Source organism: Melopsittacus undulatus, chromosome 4 (genome assembly GCF_012275295.1).
Source record: "Melopsittacus undulatus isolate bMelUnd1 chromosome 4, bMelUnd1.mat.Z, whole genome shotgun sequence".
NCBI lineage: Eukaryota > Metazoa > Chordata > Aves > Psittaciformes > Psittaculidae > Melopsittacus > Melopsittacus undulatus.
This window is the reverse complement of record NC_047530.1, coordinates 28,568,212-28,587,799: the sequence shown is the minus strand read 5'-3', so window position 1 is coordinate 28,587,799 and position 19,588 is coordinate 28,568,212. Positions and strand designations below refer to the sequence as shown.

Genomic DNA, 19,588 nt, shown 5'->3' with positions numbered 1-19,588 from the left:
AAGCGGGGAGACAACTTTTGTCAAGCCCAGCCGTTTATAAACCACCACCCTTAAACACGCTGCCAGGAAAGGCAGGTTCACCCTCGGCTGTTCGTGACCCCTGTATCCGCGGGGCCGGAGCGCCTCCTGCCATCACAAGGCAGAAGTGCAGCAAACCTGAGCCCCGGCGGCCGTTTCTCTCGGGGGCGCCGCGCCCCCAGCAGCTCACACCTCCTCCAACCCGCCCCTTCCCCCGGGCGGGGCTTGACGCGCCGGGCTGTCGCACGCTCCGCCCCCCAGCGCTGCTCCGCCTGCGCAGCGCGTCCCGGAAGGCGGCCACGTCTACCGGAAGATGGGGGTGCGCTACCGAGCCCGTTCTGGGGTGTCGCAGTGACCGTTGTTGCCCGGTGCCCCCTTACAGTGTCCCTCGGGACGGGGAGTTCCCGCTGGGAGGAGGTGAGGCTGGGCTGGGCTCAGGCCTCCCGCGCTTCTGAGGGCCGTCGGGTCGGGGGGCCAGGTCGGGCCAGGCCGGGCAGCTGTGTTAAGGGGGGGGGGGGGGGGCCGCGGCTACTGAATATGGCCCTGCCGGTCGGCCTCGCCTGCTTCTGCGCTTCCCCCTTCCCGCTGTGGGTGTGCTCGGCCAAGGGACCCTCCATAAGCCTGCCCTGAGGTGAAGTAGCTCGTCCCGGGAACTGGGGTGGAGGCACACGCCGTCTGTGTTGTCTGTAGGCCCCTGGTGCAAGTGAAGGCAGGCAGCTGCCCCCCGTGTTGGTGTCACAGAAGGGGCAGCAGGCTGCAGAGTTTACGGGGAAGAGGTTCCTCCATCTGTCCCGGATTATGAATCTGCAGGCCAAACATTGAAGGCTTTGTTACCTGAGCTTGTAATAAGCATCTGGCCTCTTTTCCTCCAACCAAGTCGGGTTTTGTCAGTTGCAAGTAGACGTTGTTGTGGATTAGCTTGTAGTCTGGGTGCTCTGTGGCCAGAAACAGGTATGGTGCCCTGACAGCTAAGCCTTGGTTTTGTCTGTTGACCTCAGGAATTGGTTTAGCTTATTTGCGTCAGATTACCAAAACAGTGAATACCAACGGAGTATGAGAAAAGTGTGAAGATAATTACAGCTCTAATAGATTAACACAGCAATTGCTTAGGTAACCCACATATCTTGCCTTATCAATAGCCAGTCTGATCTGTAATCATTCTATGTTTTTTGCAGCATATGATCGTGAAATTTTAATTTTAGAGAGTTTATCGACAGACATCCATCATGTCTTGGCTTGCTGATCTTGCTGGAAAGGCAGAAGATCTACTCAACAGAGTTGATCAAGGAGCTGCATCAGCTCTGAGCAAAAAAGACACAGCAAACAGTGCCGTTTATGATAATAAGAATTTGGACACTTCCAATGAATACTCTGAATTGCACCAGCATACTGGAGAACTGAATTATCAGATACCATCCAAAGCATCCTTCATCTCCTCAGCAGCTGATAACATTAAGCATCAAAAGGCCACAATCCTAGGCAGAACAGCAAATGTTAAACCAGCACGCAGGACATCTTTGGAAGTTGCATCTCCAGTAGAAGGTGTTTCCACACCCAGAGCTGCCTCACAATTTGTGAGAAGAAAAAAGTCAGAACCTGATGATGAGTTGCTATTTGATTTTCTTAACAGTTCAGAGAAAGAGCCTAATGGAAGGATGGATTCTAAAAAAGACAAGAGCAAGGCACCTGTTCTTCAAAATCACTCTCGGACTTCGATCGTTAGTTCTGTGTCTACCAGTACGCAGAGTGCAAAAACTGCTGAAGATAATTCCATTAGGAGCCAAGGCAATGGTAGTTCAATAATATTGAACCTAGATATAGTTAGACCCAAGTATGTCCAGGGTAAGGCTAGGTAATGGATTTACTATCACTTCATGAAACATTTATTGGCCAGATGTGTGGACTTCAGTAGGGTCTGTAACATTTTTTCATCACTGGGATAATCTTAGATACTGTGCTGATTTGACAAGTGTAATTAATACCCAGATCTTTTATGTTCTTGATCTGTCACCCTGATCTTCCTGAGCCATGGCCTAACCTTACATCAGCCCCCATAAGTCCCCACTTAGAAGCACAGGCACTGCTGGATTTGTTTGATCATTCAGGAGCCTTTACCTGTTGCTGCCATGTAGGACATGTTCACTGGCTGGTAGATGGTGTTGGCTGTTGCCCAGTGCACTGTGTGAGGTGATGTGAGGTTTTCTTTGTCCCACTGTAGAAGAGGGAGAAGGTGTCAGACTTGCTTGTCTTGCAGGGTGGGAAGTTGGATGTGGATGAGCTGTTCTTAGAAGTACAGGCATGAGAAAGCTAAGTAGGTAAATCCTTTGGGTTTGCTGGAAGTAGTTCACTATTGCAGTCTAAACCCAGACACCTGAAAGAGCTGCCAGGTCAAGTAGTCAAAATTTGAGGTATTCTCAAGTCAATGCAGAGGAGAATTGCATTCTCTATTAGACTGGCCAATTGGTACTTGGTCTTTGCTGTTGGTGTGCTACTTTACTCTTGCTTGTTCTGTACAATCAAAGCAGAAGTTTATATTACCTCATAATAATGTAGTTAGAATATTATTCAGTATAAAGCATTGTAAGTGCCAGGTTTTTTACTTTAATAGATGAAGTATGCTGAAAAGTTGTAGGCATGAAAAGGGGAAATTTCCAAAGATGTGAAAATTTTTGTATTTCTGGGTCTGTTAACTTTTCAGTAAGGTTTGCTACTACTAGTAATAATTCAGATATGTTAGGCCTGGCTCTGTGGCCTTGCTGATTGACCATGTGTATAATCAGCAAAACATATTTGTTTTGCTTAGTGTTGCTTGTTGAATTTTCTTCTGAGGATTTTTGTGTGGAGTTTGCCCTGTGGAGCTGTCAAATGAGGAAGCACACAATTACAGTGCAGGGCTTGAGCACACTGGTTTCGGAGTTGATTGTACAGATAGATCTGTGTTGTATATGTTTTGTGTAGCATCTGTTGAAATAGCTTATGATACATTAGCTATAAGCAGAGCCAATTAACATTGCAGTTTGTACATTAGAATAGGTAATATGTGCTATAAATGGCTAATTTCTTGGTTCATTAGCTCAATTAATCTGTTGACTTTTTCAGACAAAGGATAAATTGATAATTTGAAAATTGTGCACATGAATCAAGAGGAAAAAAATGGCACTTCATAGAATTGTTTAAATAGGAAAGGGGTTTGAGCAAATGTGGAAGAAATACTGTCACTGGTGCTACTTGTCCATATGCTGCTGAGAATTAATAGTTTGTCCCAGTGCCCTGGGCTCTGGATGACAGAGGCTGTTGCGGTGGTAACAAGGAAAGTGGAGCGGGTTGGTTGGTGATCACAAGGTGAAGTAAATAACGTTGTGACAGCTAAACTGCAGTCTTACTTGGAATTAGTTGCAGTCTGTCCCCCGGGATTCTCAACAGTTGCTCAACTGGGATGTACTAAATTCACAAGTACATATTTTTGCCTTGCCTGCTTGTTTGCTTTTTGTGCTGTGTTGTTCTATCTTAACACTGCTGCAAAACTTGCAACTATCTGCATTCTGGAATCAATACTGTTACAGCGGTTGTACTCATTTCACAACATTAATCCACGATGCCATGTGGTGCTTGTGCATGAAGGGGAAGGGCTGTTGGTTCTTCCTTCACTGCAAGAGACTGTTGCTCAGAATACTACCAGGAGACCCCTTACTGTTCTGATGTTCTAAGTTTTTTTTTTTTTAAAAAGGAATAAAAGTCTGTATTTTAGTTTCCAAATTGCGGTTTGTATTGGCAGAAAGCTTTTAAGAGTTTGACAGACTATGTGTACTTTGTATTTTTTATTAGAGAAAGAATAGTTCATGCTTCTGCTTTAAATCACTGCAACTTTATTTCTCATAGTAAAAGTGGTTTTGAAAGTGTTTTGAGAGATTTATTAATACAGAATTATCAGTGAGATGATGATTTGACTGGAATTATTCTTGAAATGCATTTTTACATAAAGATAACACATTTAGCTTTGCTATAAAAATGGCGTAGTATAGTCATTTGAACAGATTTTTTAAAATAAAATGTAAAACCTTAAAATCTTAAGGGAAAACCAGAATGAACTTGTACTAAATATTCCCCTAGTTATTTGCTGTGTATATTAATCTTTTCTGTTACTCTGTTAGCTTCTGAAGACAGCTCCGGGCAGCATAGTCATATAAAAGTGTTAATGTTTAGAAATCCTGAATTTGACATTATGGTAATAACAACAAAGAATTTTCATAACTTCCATGTCTTGTCTCGCAGGATTAACAAAAATGCTTCATGATACATGTATACTCTAGAATAGTGCTTGGGAGAAGCAGCTCCATATTCCATTTTGATACAAGCTATTATTACCCATTTAACTACTAAAGCAGAACATGGCATTGCTATTTGTGTCAAGACAACTTACAAATACATATATTAGTTCTAATTTGCATCTTCCTGTCCAGAAACCCCGGACAGTTCAGATTCTGGACTCGGAGCACAAGGGGATGGGCTGAAGGATTCATCACTAAGTGAAGTAGCTAGTCCTAGCCTTTCAGCTAATGATGATTTGAAATCACATGAGCTATCCAATCTTCGCCTGGAGAATCAGCTGCTGCGGAATGAAGTTCAGTCTTTAAATAAAGAAATGGCTTCATTAATTCAGAGGTCTAAAGAAACACAAGAAGGTACTGTGGTTTGGAAACTCAACTGTAACTTGTTACTAAAACACTAGTGAACTAGAAACCAATGCATTTTCTCTGTTAGCATTTTGTATTTCTAATAAAATCTTTCTAGTTAAATTTGCATATGTGACCAAGCAAAATGATACTTGGTTTCAGAGTAATGAGCTGGGCAGAACTAAAAAGCTTGTTCACCACAAAGACAATACAAATGTTGGTTAAAATGACGCGATCAATTTTGTTCCAAACCTTATGCCTTAAAACAGTGTTAGCAAATGTTGTCGGTGTTAAAATATTTTTCCTACATTTTAACAGCCATTGCAAAATCCTAATAGTTTTAAATGAGTAAATTCCTTTAAATACTTCAGAATCTGACTATTTTTGTGCTGCAGGCCATAATCTCTGGTGCCTAGAAACTGATAGCAAAAAAATAAAATCTAATAATTCTGTATGACTTCACTAGCTTTTCCAAAGCCAGATGAACTGACATATATGAAAGATATGGATATAAATGAAACACTTAATGGTGAAACTGTGAGCAAGCTTCTGCTGTTAGGCATACAACTGAGGGACCACATGTTTTTTCAAATTAACTGTATGAGCCAGAGAATTTCAGTTTCCACTGAAGCTTAGTATGTGATGCTTGCTTAAAACCAGAAGCCTCTCTAAGTGTTTAAGCATTATTTCAACACTGGTGTGTTTTTTCCACTGGTTTAGGTTGAGCTTATTGTCCCATTGAGTTGAATAATGCTTTATGTAGAAGTTTCCTAAAGCTTGCTTGCACAGGGGTATTTGATAGTAGGCCATTGCAAGGGGTGGGACAGGTAAAATTTGTCATCTGCAGTGTCACAAAGAATGAAATGCCTGGTTTGAGATCACCTGCAAAATATCAGGGGTTATGCTCCGACAGTCTCGCATTTGTTACTTCTTGGTAGCTCATGAAGCTCCAGTGTTCAATTAGGTTGTATTTAATTTCTTTAGAAAGTGTCATGTGTGCATCCTGACATTGCAGTAGGTCTTTTATAAACTTTTATAAACTTCAGAGAAACTTCTTATTTTGTAGAACTGAACAAATCCCGGGAAAGGGTCGAGAAGTGGAATGTTGACCAATCAAAGAGTGACAGGATGGTTAGAGAACTTCAAGCTCAAGTTGATGATCTGACAGAAGCTGTTGGTGCTAAGGATTCACAGCTAGCTGTGCTGAAAGTACGGTTGCAAGAAGCTGATCAGTTGTTAAGTGCTCGAACTGAGGCTTTGGAAGCATTGCAGAGTGAAAAATCACGGTACTTCATTGGTTTGTACTTCATAATTCTGCAAATAGTAAGTTTGAAAGATCGAGGCAGATAATTTAGTCTCTTTAAGAAAAAAATGAATAAATAATGGGGAAAGGGATTGTATCAAGATTTGAAATATGAGGATTAAAGTTTACTCTGAACCTGCTGTATCATAGCTAGCAGTGGGAACAGGGAAAGTGAATATTAAATAGGAGCAGTTGTCACCTGATTATTGAAAGCCATTTTGTATAAGTACGTTTGTGTCAGAGGCCTGAAGTTGAAGGTCTCTAGAAAAATGTTTTTGTCTTAAAATATGTTTACTTATCCACAAATATGAATACTTTTCTGACTTCCCTCAGTGCTAGGATATGAATTGGCAGTTGGATACTCTAGAATATAGGTCAGGGAGCAGACTTGAGTCATGAACTCCAGTTTGCACACTGTAGTCAGCCACATTCCATAATTTACTGTGTAAATTCTCAAAACTGGTCTGAGAATCAGAGAATTGTATTTCTTCCTGAAATTTATCATTATCTTTTTATTTATTATTTTTCCAACTAATGTGTGTACTGCTTTTCCAGGATAATACAAGACCACAGTGAAGGGAGCAGTTTGCAAAATCAAGCCCTTCAAACTCTTCAAGAGCGGCTGCGTGATGCGGACTCCGCACTCAAACGAGAGCAAGAAAGTTACAAACAAATGCAGGTTAGACATGAAGAGTAAGAAAGAGTTTCAGACTCTTTTTCAGATTGGATGTGTGAGGTTCTAACAGCTTTTTCTTCCCCTTGTCTTCAGTTCCTGTTCAGGGTACTAAGTGCTTGGAAGGATGTGCTGCCTGCTGTACTAAGCATCCTTGTGATTCTAGTTTACTTCTTACATGGGTTTTCTTGAAAACTTTTGATTAGAAGTTTGTGAGGGTTAATGCTGATAATATTTACTGGTTTTGGGGTGGTTTTTTGATGCTAACTTTAGTGTTAAAATATGTTTTAAAGCTAAGTCAGTAGTCAGTTTAATTTTCCATGCTATGTTGTTACACAACAAACTGTTAGAAAATTGTAATATGTAATCATGAGCATATTAAATTGGACAGTAACTTCTGTGGCAAAGATGTGAGCGCATAATTGCTAGAGACTGCTTTCCACACTTAGCTTGGCCTTTGTTAGGTATAACAGCATCTTTGAAAATCTTTATCAGTGTCTTTTTGTTAGTTTTTGGGTTTTTTTTAAAGTAAATCAAAATACAGCAAATTACATTTGGTAATATTTTTTGAGGGGAAAGCTTGCTTTTTGTTTGCCAAAGATGACTGTTATTCCCTCACTATATCTGGTGAGGGAAAGAAATGCATATTTTTCACTGATATTATTTAGAATCTGCTTAAGCAAGCAGGATTTCCTTCCATGTAGCACTAACACATCTTTCAGTTGGAGGTGGTAAATATAAGGTCTTGTCATCTGTTTTTGTCTGTGTTGTCAGCTGCTTTTAATCTTTCTTTTTTCCTTTATAGGTTAAAGTTCAGACTGTGTTTAAACACAAAGTATTGTTTCTTTATTGCTAATAGAATGAGTTTGCGGCTCGTCTAAGTAAAATGGAAGTAGAACGTCAAAACTTGGCAGAAGGGATCACTGTAGCAGAAAGGAAGTATTTAGATGAAAAGAGGAGAGCTGATGAGCTTCAGCAGCAAGTCAAAGTAACTAAAAACCACCTAGAGTCTGCGAAACAGGAAATGACAGACTATAAACAGAAAGCTACTCGCATACTCCAAGTAAGCATGTCTGTAAAGATATGTTTCATATGTACACAACTTTTTTAAGGTGTTACGCTTCAAATAATCTGTTGTTTTTTTGTTTTTTTTTTTATTGTGACCTGTAATACATTTTGGGGCATATCTGTAATAATGCTTATACAGAACAGCTACCAGTCTGCATTTTGTAAATTTCAGTTTACAGGTGGAGTTGAGTAACTGAAATGGAAGTTCAGGTCCTGAACTTAAAAGTCCAAGTGAACCATTGCTCTTGCTGTGCTATGTCTGTCGCTGTGTTTGGCATTCAAAAGTCCAGTCTTCGGCAGACAGATAGATGTAACCTGCAATTTGTTCCACACCCAGTATTCTTGAGTCAAGAATATTGATCTGTTCTGATTGAGGCTGAAGCATAGCATATAATGGGTACATATATGTGAACCAAAGAAAATACTTCTTTATATTTTGAAAGGTTGCATGTGATGAACATTTTATAAACAATGGCAAAATCAGGTATTTTGTGCAGACTTCTGTAATACTTAAATTGTCAAGGATACCAAGTCCAAATGTGGTCAGTTTGAGTCTTGTTTAGAAAAGTTAGCAAAACGTTGAAAGTAAAGCTCTCTGTTTAGAATAATTAATTTAGGCTGATATCCAAGGGCAGGTTTTAAGTCATCTTGATAAATGTGAAAAGCATGAGATCAGAAATCAATGTCAAGCTGATATTAGGTTGACTCTGAATAAAATGGTTTATCCTCTTTCCTAGTAGAGTTATGACTGTATTTTGTTCTTATTTGGCTTTGTTGGCAGAAAAATGGATGGGCTGAAAGGGGGTCAGTTTTGTCTTTAGTGTCTGTTAGTGTCCATTAGTGTCTGTCTTCTCTCTTATGGTAGATGGAAAGCTAAAATTGTTATCCATTCCAGACACTTCTAAGGAGAAAAGCTGTACTCATCCTCAGGTAGCATAAACTTTCAGTAAATCCAGTCTTATGGCATACAGGAGGTCAGAAAAATTATCACTAGGGAAGTATTTTCATTTTCAACTGTATAGGGTCATTATTATCTTGGCTAAAATAACAGGTTAAAAAAAAAGCTCTTTTATTTCTACGTTAGAATTTTAGAGCAGTTGTTTTGACATGTTCTGGTTGAGCACTTGTTAAATACTGCTATAAATAATACATTGATTTATTATTTCAGTCTAAAGAAAAGTTGATAAACAGCTTAAAAGAAGGCTCTGGTATTGAAGGCCTGGATAACAGTACTGCAAACACAGTGGAACTAGAAGAGCTGAGACATGAACGAGATACTCAGAGAGAAGAAATACAAAAACTAATGGGACAAATACAACAGATGAGAACGGAGCTGCAGGTAGCTGTTATGTATGCATGCATTTGTAGTTAACCATGCACAAAAAGCTGGTTGTTTGGTTTTTTTTTTGTATGCTTTAGGGCTGTTGCTTCTACTGTTTATTTGACATGAGCAAAAGTTGGCTTCTTTTAATACTAAGGTGAGGCAAATGCTTGTTGATAGCCAGTTTCTTTCCATGTTCTCTCTCACCACTTCAGCTCATGGTGGGAGGAGTACTATAGATATCACTTCTTCCTTCCCTCACTACTGCTTGCTTCTTTTGAGGGAAGGATTTTTTTTCTAAACAAGCATGGTGATTTCTGTAGAGATCACCTATATGCTTTTCTGCAAGGGCTACTAACCCTTGAAACAACTGTAATCTGAGTCATCTGCTGGCATAATTGGCTCAACCCAGGAGCTGCATGCAAGCCTACTTTACAGTTTTACTTTGTAGACAGTAGAAAGGAAAAAGTGGAGACTTCTCATGTTCACAAAATGCATTTATTTTGTTACTATATTAGTAAAAAGATAATTGTAAATAAAATGACCAAATATCATTTATTTAGTGCACTCTCATGTTCATTTTCCTTTGAAGCAATATTGTAGATGCAACTTTTTTTGCTGTTCCCTGTGGCACATTGCAGTATTGTTTAAACGTTAGTGAAGTGGTAACATTTCTGTTCATTTCAGGATATGGAGACTCAGCAGGTAAGTGAAGCTGAGTCAGTGAGAGAGCAGCTTCAAGACCTACAAGAGCAAATAGCAGCACATAAATTGGCCAAGCAAGAGGCAGAAGCTGAACTTGAACGGCAGAAACAGGTAAGGAATTCTTGAAAGCCGATTGATATTTTTCTAGGCCTTGTGGTGTCATCAGTAAAGCATTTGGATTAACAAGAGTGGTTTATGCAGTATTTGAGCTAATTTTTTTGTCTAGTATTCCAAAGAAATCCCCAAAAGCTTAATGGCCAAACAAGCACAACCCATACCAAGCAATGGACAGGGTCTTCTGGATGCTTCTGAAAAATGGAGATCTCACTGATGTGTTAAGGAATAAACACTAGGGAGTGCACAAAATTTATCATGATCTTAAATTTTATTCAGCAGGGGAGCAATCAAACAACAGGGATATAGAAACATTGGTAACTTATTTATATCAAGAAGCTCATACTAAAAATAGTTACTCTGAAACTTCCTGTGCTCAGTTACTACATAAGATATAGCCTTGTAAACCAATATTATTATAGTACCAATTCATAGACTTTTTTTTTAATCCACTTATTACTCCGTTATTAACCTAAATGTTGTTACTTCAAAACTGCTCTAAAAGACAAATTGTTGATAAAATTATATTGGTGAATTCTGTCAGATGGTGTTATCTTTTTAAACAAACTTCTCCTTAATTTAAGCAGTTTTGTTTTAAAAAGGGGGGTGGGAGGGAAGGCAAACCCGTATTTCATGTGAACAAACTTACTCAGTATGAATAGGACAAATGCTTTTCATCATTAAAATGTTCCCTCTGTAAGAAAAAGCTCATGTAAAGAGAATTAATAATCAGGAGAGCAGGAGAGTACACTGTATCTGCTAGGAACAATTTATCTTATAGGATTATCTGTCCTTCCAGAAATTACATTTTAATGAGATGATAGCAGCTTGAACTAATTAAAAGGCAGGAGTTGAGGTCTGCTCTTGATGGATAGCTGATGTTTATTATATCAAGGCAGATGGTAGATTGTATTTAGTTACTCCTGCCCTTTTGATGGGTAGATTTTAATCTAATACTAATATAGAAAAGGTGAGGTGAATTAAAAAAAAAAAAAAGCATTATCAATTATTACAGAAACAGAAGTATTCCTTTTGCTGCCATATATTTACATGTGCTTTTAAAGTAATTGTGTGCACTGATAGTTGAGGCCATTATGGTTTGTTCTATCTTGGAATTTCTTTAACTATTGCCATAAGGTTTGAGACTGAAGATAGAAAATAGGCAGAGGTGTTACTTTTTTGTGCATCTCATGGTTTGAAGGGAGAGTAGGTTTATCTGTTTTCTGTAGTAACTGACAGCTGAAGTGATACAGAGATTTGAAGACTGTCTTAATTTAAAAGATAGGCATGGCAGGTCTTTTGAGTTAAAATAGCCGCCAAAATATGGGAGTAAGAAAATTTAAGAGTTAGATGTACTGTTCAGTAATTTGTCCCTTGCTAATATTCCTGCCTCTTTCTTATTGGCTATGTTGATTTACCCTAAACTTTAAGGATAAATATATTTAAATATTTTAAATTAAATATTTTAAGGGAATATCTGTTTCATACAGAATTACAGATAGATATGCCACTTCTAATAATATTTCTAAAATCTGGTATCTTGGATTGATGGGCTTATTTTAGGAACAGTTTTCTTCCCTCCCCCCCCAAGCATTTCCTAATTGTTTAAGTTTTGTTGTTGACCCACTTTCAGCATAGCAATATAATAAACAGTATAAGGAAGATAAATCATGGTCATGATGAAATTGTGTGACTCTTAGTAGACTAGTCTGGATTAATATTTATCCAGACAGATTAAATTTCAGTTTATATTTGAATGCAGCATATTGCCTTCTTACTGTGACACTCTAGATAAGAGAATGTCTCTCAAAATATGTGTGTATTTTATTTGTAATTGTGATAAATTTTATAGGAACTTCATTATACTGAAGAAGAATTGTATCGAACAAAGAACACTTTGCAAAGCAGAATAAAAGACAGAGAGGAAGAAATTCAGAAGCTCAGAAATCAGGTACTGTGTGTGTATAGAAAATAACTTTCATCACCTTCAATTATGAAAACAGATGAGAACTGTAATTTTATTTAGCTTTACAAAAGAAACATGAAGGCTTTACAAATGAGTTAGGGTACTTGTAAGGTACTGAGTGGAGAGAGAACAAGAAGGGGGAAACACAAAGTAGCAAATAGCCTATCTATAATCATGTGTGCTTTTGTCTTTGGGGAGGGCAAAAAATACCAGCCTTTTTCAACTAGACCTGATGGAGTGGTGCTGGATCAATGTTCTTCATTTTGAAAACTGAAAATAGTCATTGGCATTTGATTAAGTCATTATGACTTCTGCCAAGATCCTTTTAACTGGACATAACATAAAAAACATCCTACAGACTCAGTGACTGTTGTATCTTGCACAGTGACAATGGGGCTGGCATGTGAGTCTGGCCGCTTTTTTCACTCCCTTGTACTCTCTCAACATCAGCAGCTGAATTAGGGATGTTGGTATTTAAGTCCCTACTAAATCCCAGTATGTTTATGGACCTATTTTCCTTGAATCAGTCTAATCCCTTTTGGAACCTTCTCATACTTGCCAGCCCCAGCAGTCTTCTTGGGCAGGATGAAGGCATAGGTCTCATTTTGTGCAAATTATTGTAGCATAAGGAAAGTAGTCTATATATAGAGTAAGTGATAGTCATGTATGATCAGCTGTGTAATTACAGTGTCAGAAGATTTGGAAATTGTGATACAAGTTTCTTGAGTCCTTTGGCAAATGATTCCTCTGGTAATGCTGGCTTCAAGACTGTCTGCACCTGCCATGGTGCATGCATCTAACTTGTGATTTTGATATCTTGTTGCCTCTGCTTCCTGATGATTCTGATTTTTTTCATTGCTGAAGCTACGTCTTCATGGTATATGATGCTACAAGTGGCTGAAGTCCAAGGCTGTAGTGAATAGGCAAGCTATTGCATGTATGGCTAACCTGGAGATTCCCATTAGACTTAAATATTTTCTGCAAATGAGTGACATGATCCATGTCTTCATCTGCTGTCCTTGCAGTTTCTATTTGCTAGTAGAGTCATGTTTTCTGCCTTAGTGTTCCTCAATTCTTTTGCAGTGTAAGCCGCATTTTCACCATTTTCATTCAAGGTTTCCTGTAGAATGGCATCAGATTCTCCTCATTTGTACTGAGTGTTTCCTTCTTCACTTGAAAGCATTTCATATACTTGCTTGTTTTGGGAAGCTGCAAGTATGATAGCCAGACTGGATTATCTTGCTATTGTAATTCTTGCCGTTTAAATTAACCAGTCAGGCATAGCATTGATTTTTGTGATTACACAAAAATGTTTATATGATAAGAAGTGGAAAACAAGGAATACATTTTTACATAGTTTCTTGTGTCATGTAAAATCTTGTTTTAGCAACTGTCAAAATTAAGTTTCTTTATTGTGCTCATTAATGATCATTGATAGTATTATCCCATAAAAATCCTGCAGTGGGGTAACTTGGTTCCTGAAGGGCTCAGATTTTTAATTTTATAATACGTCAGTTGGTCATAATTGAACTTACTCTGATTTTTTTTCTTTGCTTTGTGTTTTTAGCTGACAAACAAGGCTCTAAGTAGTAGTAGTCAGACTGAGTTAGAAAATCGGCTTCATCAGCTGACAGAAACACTAATTCAGAAGCAGACCATGTTAGAGAGCCTGAGCACAGAAAAAAACTCACTTGTCTATCAACTGGAACGACTTGAGCAACAGCTGAAGGCTATTCAAGGCACTAGTAATAACGGATCTTCCATTAATATGTCAGGCATTGATGGTGCTGAAGGTAAATAAGGAAATAGAATACTTAAAACTCTGTCTTTTTTGCAGTTCAGGCTTTTGTATTTCCTAATGCCTTTTCCTGAAAGCCTAAGCTTATAAGGAGGAAAAAAAAAAGCTGAAAATATGCAGTTTATGCCAGAGAACTTGTCAACAGCAGTCAGTAGTATAACAATAGTTAAGTAGAAGCTGTTTTTTGTGTGCTGATGACTTTAAGTAAGTTTAATGCAATCAATTTTATCTTTAATTCTCAATACTGTGACATGGTTGGAACAAACATTTACAAATCCTGACATAGATGCAAATAAATCTTGGGGTTTAAACTGAGTGTCAGAAGCAGGATGTAAGGCTTGTCTTGCAGCAGGGTTTGGGAGGTGAGCAAGAATGGGATATTTCATTTTGAGAGTTAATTAGAATTCTAGTTGAAATCAGTTTCCTCCCTGATTGTTGTTTTTATTGAAAAGCAACTTAAAATACAGCAGTTCTACTGAGGTTGGTTTATCTCTGCTGTATAGTGAACACACCCTGTATCTCTAGGAGAACCTCAGCAGCTGATCCATGGTTTTAAGATATTACTCTCCAAAGTCAAAGTTTGTAATTTTGCATATACGCTAAGTAACTTTTAAAATGATGGCCCATTACTAGGAGGTGTGAAATGACAATCCAGACTTTTGTTTCTCTACTTATGAAAGGCTTTTAAAAATGGAGGAGATTGGAAATATATTTCCTTTGAGCTTGTTTCTAAGTAAATTCGGTAAGCTTAAGTTTAGTTGCACACAGGCGATGTTATCTGAGAACCTTGTTTCTTTAATAAAGTCGATACATAGTAAAAATGTAAATAAATACAAATTTTTGGAGTATACAAGTTAGTATCAGAAGTGCTATCGAAATTCTACTGTATGAGAAATAAAAGCAAATGGAAAAACTGACCTTACCAAATTTCCTATAGCTGATAATAGAATTATTATTACATGCTAGAATTGAATATCAGGAAGTCCATCTAGTGAGCTGTAAGAAATTTTAAAAATATACTAAATTGAAGAAGCATTTGACTTAATTGTAAGCTTATCAAGAATTCTGCTCTCAAAGCATACTCCTCTGCCCCCAGAAAAATAGCACTAATAAATCAGATCAATCACTATTTGTATTACTTTTATGTACCTTTGTTACACACTCTTGATTTGTTTTACTTAAACAACAACTTAGCTGGTTTTAGACTAATCAGATTTCTTTGTTTGGGGTTTTTTTCCCTTCAAATAGGTGCTCGTATGCGTAATGTTCCTGTCCTGTTCAGTGACGTGGATGCTAACATGGCAGGAATGTATGGGAGAGTTCGCAAAGCTGCCAGTACTATAGATCAGTTTAGGTAAGAGTGTCCAAAGGGAATACATTTTGTAGTTACTGGAATCCTTTTGTAGTTTTCAAGTGGCCCACCTTCTGTTCTCACTTGCTTTTATGAGGGTAAAAGTGAAAAATAATGAAGCTAAAGTACTGTATAAATTGTTTAATATTGACCCAGTTCACTTATGTTTTCCTATAATATTAATATCCTTGGGCTTTTGTGAATTATAGTAAATTATTTAGGCAACGCTCTTGTAGGTTTTGATACAAGAAAATCGCTAAACTCTTAAAGTACAAAAAACCAAAAACCCCTAACCTTTTTCATTGCCATCTTCCACTTTTCTCACTTTGAGGCTTTGACCATGTCTGTGATAAATACTGTAAGACTGTATTAGTGGGGGACTATCACAGATATTTCACTCCCATTTAGGCATCCTGATGAAGACAAGTTTCTGGGTTCTGATCTTATGCAGCTGTTTACCCTGAAAGATAATCTGTTTGAGGAATTAGTAAACAAAGATCGTTCTGGATCCAGCTAAAGTCTTGGCTTAATCCTTTTTCTGAGTAGTTAGTTTAATTGTCAATATTCACAACAAAGGTCTGCTCCTAAACTTGAATTGAATACTAATTGAAAAGCAAGTTAGGTAATACTTTATAATCTTTTGAAAGCAAGATACCTTAATGGAAAGTCCTTAGTGCTTCCATGGTACTTTAATTTCATTGTGAAGAATATTAGGATTTCCATGGTTGTGACCTATTATGTGATGTTTTAATACTAAACTTGGCATATTATACTCAAGTACATGCGGGTTTTTTAAGTGGTGTTAATGAGCAACAGTGCACACATCTAATGCAGTATACTTGCTGACACTATAGCAGTAAACTTGGAAATCCCCATGTCCTTCTCATCTAAGAACACTAGTATCTATCAGGTTTTTCAAACGAATTTAAGGTTTTATTTGCTTAAGCCTTTTTGAAGTGGCAGCTCTTCAAGTAACAAAATTTGGCAAAAATGTAGCATATTTGAATTTTAAAATGCCTATGCAACTCTTGAATCTTAGCTCTTTTTCAAGAACTCTCAGCTTAGCATGTAACAGAAAAGATATGAGAACATATTTTCTGGTCTGAATTTGAACTTTCACTCCAGTTAAGATCTTGAATACATGAAGTAAAATTCAAGTCAGAAAGAAAGCCATGTGTAAAGCAGCAGCTGATCTTCATGAGTTTGTCATGATTGGAATGAGAGGAACAGTAATTTATTGTTCATTGTTAACTTCTGGATTTTGTGTTCTCTCGTGTAGCATTCGGCTGGGAATCTTTCTAAGGCGGTATCCCATAGCAAGAGCCTTTGTAATAATTTACATGGTGAGTAAGCTTTCTTTAAAGAAAGAAGCTTAATGCAAATTTTCTACAGCCAGTTCATTTAGTATGTCTTAAATTGCAAGGTGTTTCATGTTCAGAAAGCTATATAATTAACAACTGGGTGTATATTTTTGTAGAGCAGACTAAATAGGGCTTATGTAACAGCATTTTGGAGTCATGTTGCTTATCAGTTTTCAGTTTTTCCCAGGAATTCCTGGGAAATCCTAGGAATTCCCAACAGTCTCAAAGATGTGTATGTAACTGCCATTTGAAAGACTGTCGAAACAGATTTTTAGTACTGAAATACAGAACTAGTAACCTGTTGCCAAAGTTAACCCATCACAACAGTGTGCCCTGCATTAAGAAAATGTATCTGTTACAGCTTTTTTAATGCTTGACACTTTTCTTTTTGTTCAGTGTCTAATAGTAATACGTCTCTAACTGTAAAAGTAGCAAGAAAGGTTTTTCTTGCTAAACTTAAGTAGTGGAGAGTTACTCATCTGTACCAGGTGGATTGTCAGGCTGGCAAGTGATAAAAGTGAAATTCTTCCTTTTCCACTGGAGGGCAGATGTCTGTCAGTTGAAGTGGTCAGGCAGGTGTGCAGTACACCCTGCTGGAAAATACTCCACTAGTTGAGTCTTTGAAAAAAAAAATCCACGTTGCTTGAAGAAAGCTAAAGGATTCCTCTGAACAGAGCTTCCAAGGACAGGATATAAAGCAGGCAGACAAACATGAATAAAGAAAACTACAGTTTCTGCTTGCAATTGCTTCTTCCAGCTGTTAAGTACTGGAAGGAACAGAGCTGTTTGATTCCTGACTTCTCTCTTTCTTCCTATTGATTGCTTAGACTTACTAATATATGAATAAAATGCTTTGTACCAAAACACTGAAAACTTACTGCTTAAGCTGCAGTCTTAACTGGAATGCAGCGATTGTTCTTAGGAGCTCTATATTGGACAGTCTGTGGCAGTTACCCTTGTTCAGCTCAGACCTTGGCTAGGACTTTTGTGACTTGAATGTTTTATTTTATTGAAGGAAACGTGGCTTATGTATTTTGTCAGTTACCTCCATTGTTGCAACCCCAGCACCTTCTAATTTCATAGTTTTAGCCAAATTTGAATGAGAATTAACATTCTCACAGACTTTATAAAAATGCTTCAAATTGGTGCCTGTGGGAAGCAGAAGGGAAGCAGAACTCGGCTGTTTTACATAGGCTGGTAGTAACCAGTTGGCACAGGAGCAGTGCCTTACCAGTCACTTGAGGCAGATCACATAATGTTCTGGCTGGAGGTTGGATATCAGAGAGAACAGCTGAAGTTACTGGGCTATGGAGGAAAAGAGAAGCCAGAGGACATAAATGTGTAGGAAACCAAGCTGCTTTATTTTTGCTGTTTGTGTAAAGTCTTTAGTTTTCTGCAGATGGCTTCTTCAGAAACTGACTCAGTATTTCATTGCAGAAGTAAGAATTCTTTTTTTAGGAGTATCTGAATAATAGGAAAAGACAAAATATTTCTACAAAACCAAGTTTTATTAGCTCTCATTGAGAGCTCTCATACTTAATGCTGCTATGAATAATGATTGACAGTGCTGATAAGTTCTCTTTCTTTTCCTTTCCCAGGCACTGCTTCATCTCTGGGTCATGATTGTTCTGCTTAGCTACACCCCAGAAATGTATGACAGTCCAAGTGGCAGATAGACTGAGACAAGGCCATATGCTGTGCTAATGTGATTCAGAATGGGAGTGCCTTTAGAATAATCAGTCCTGAAATATCAGCAAACTTTTCCTCATGGTGTTTAGGAAGAATGAAAACCATCATGCCTGATTTATCACTACTTTTCAAATACGTATATAAAATTACGTAGCTTTTTCAATTTACCTAAAGGAACATCGCTTTCCTGGAGAAATAAAACTATTAAGTTAAACTGTGGTTAGCCTTTAAATCTTCTCATGATTAGAGTAAAAGATAAGGCTTGCACCTGCGGAGAAATGCAAGGATTTCTGACATTGCAGGTATACATGGTACAAATTATTTTAGATCATACTGGATGTGGGCTGTGGTCAGCTAATGAACTGTACTTAGCAATTTAAATAAACTTATTCTTTCTGGTTTCTTTCAGTCTGCTTTTGCACTTCTGTTTTTACCTTTGTAAATAGTAGGCTTTTCCTTAACATACTCAACTGAAAAAAGGACAATGGATTGGTGCAATATCTTTTTGTACATAAGTTTACAAACAAAATATTATGCATTCTTCTTAGCTTTGTACTTCTAGTGCAATAGATGTATTTTTCCTACCAGCTGAATAGTGCGGCTGCCTATTTACAGGCTGGTGTTTTAGCTTTATTACAGAAAGAGAGAGATGGTTTTGAGAAAGGTTTAAACTCTTTAGAAATAAGGGTGTTTCTTTTTGCACTTGAACTTTATATATTTTAACTGCTTTTTCGTATACCTCTCATTATTACATGTCTGAATCAGATCTTATATTCATTGAAATACTTATTTTCTAAAGCTTTGGGTACTTAATTAAAACTTTCTATACAAAATCATCAAAACATCGAAAATTTCTCATGTCTAAACACTTAACAACAATACTAATAAAAAACCTAATAAAATATTTATTGTAAAACCCATAATGCCAAACCTACTGTAATAGTTCTATTGCTAGACTGTGACATTCTGTAATTACAAATTATCAATACACAATAATGCAAGGTCACTTTCTTTCCCTAGGAAATGTCTTGTTTTCATGTGTGGTGCTCAAAGCTGAGTAATGAAAAGATGAGTACAAGCAGTCTGTCACTCCTGCGCTTAAGAATATGGCTCAGTTTTCATGTGTCTTGAACACACTAAGCATTAGGTCCTGTGCATGAAGTCTGTCCTGCTAAGTCCTATGGAAATGTTACAGTAGCTGAATGACTGTATTGCTGCTCTGATTCAGATATTGCAGAGAAAACTGAAATGTTTTGATGAACTCAGTAATAAAAGAGCATTTGCTGTAAGCTGTGTCCCTGTGCTCTGTCCCAGTTACTGAATTTTGCCTGTTGCCTCTTTTAAGTTCTGATATTAAAGCCATATTTGAACCCTGGAGGGAGCCGATTGCTGTAGAAGATTGGGTTAAAGTCCTTCAAACAATCTTTTCCCTATACATACATGTTTTTGTTTGTGGGTTGTGGTTTTTTTGGTTGGTAGGTTTTGGAGGATGGGTTTCTTTGGGGGGGGTGATGGTGTTTTGTTTTTCATTTAAAACCTCCAAATCAC

General features: G+C 37.7%; 1 protein-coding gene across 3 annotated transcripts; it reads left to right on the top strand.

The window, feature by feature from the left end:
* Window positions 1-303: 303 nt before the first annotated feature.
* On the top strand, window positions 304-19,329 carry GOLGA5 (golgin A5). Of its 3 annotated transcripts, none has more exons than XM_031049373.2 (13): window positions 304-435; window positions 1,194-1,803; window positions 4,479-4,700; window positions 5,758-5,977; window positions 6,550-6,673; window positions 7,527-7,730; window positions 8,904-9,074; window positions 9,744-9,872; window positions 11,728-11,826; window positions 13,409-13,634; window positions 14,888-14,993; window positions 16,270-16,333; window positions 17,950-19,329. In XM_031049373.2, the coding sequence occupies exons 2-13, from the start codon at window positions 1,245-1,247 to the stop codon at window positions 18,025-18,027; spliced, it is 2,202 nt and encodes a 733-aa protein (XP_030905233.2). In that variant the 5' UTR covers window positions 304-435; window positions 1,194-1,244; the 3' UTR covers window positions 18,028-19,329. The 3 variants fall into 3 exon arrangements, with proteins under 3 accessions (XP_030905233.2, XP_005149571.2, XP_030905232.2); XM_005149514.4 differs by having other exon boundaries at window positions 1,194-1,809; XM_031049372.2 differs by having other exon boundaries at window positions 1,194-1,860.
* Window positions 19,330-19,588: the final 259 nt, after the last annotated feature.

What these genes read in the sequence shown, in the direction of transcription:
- GOLGA5 (XM_031049372.2), top strand. Translation starts at nt 1,245, where the DNA reads ATGTCTTGGCTTGCTGATCTTGCTGGAAAGGCAGAAGATCTACTCAAC. An exon ending in TAGACCCAAGTATGTCCAGG is followed by an intron (nt 1,861 to 4,478) that starts GTAAGGCTAGGT and finishes CTTCCTGTCCAG; the next exon opens with AAACCCCGGACAGTTCAGAT. An exon ending in AGGCATTGATGGTGCTGAAG is followed by an intron (nt 13,635 to 14,887) that starts GTAAATAAGGAA and finishes CCCTTCAAATAG; the next exon opens with GTGCTCGTATGCGTAATGTT.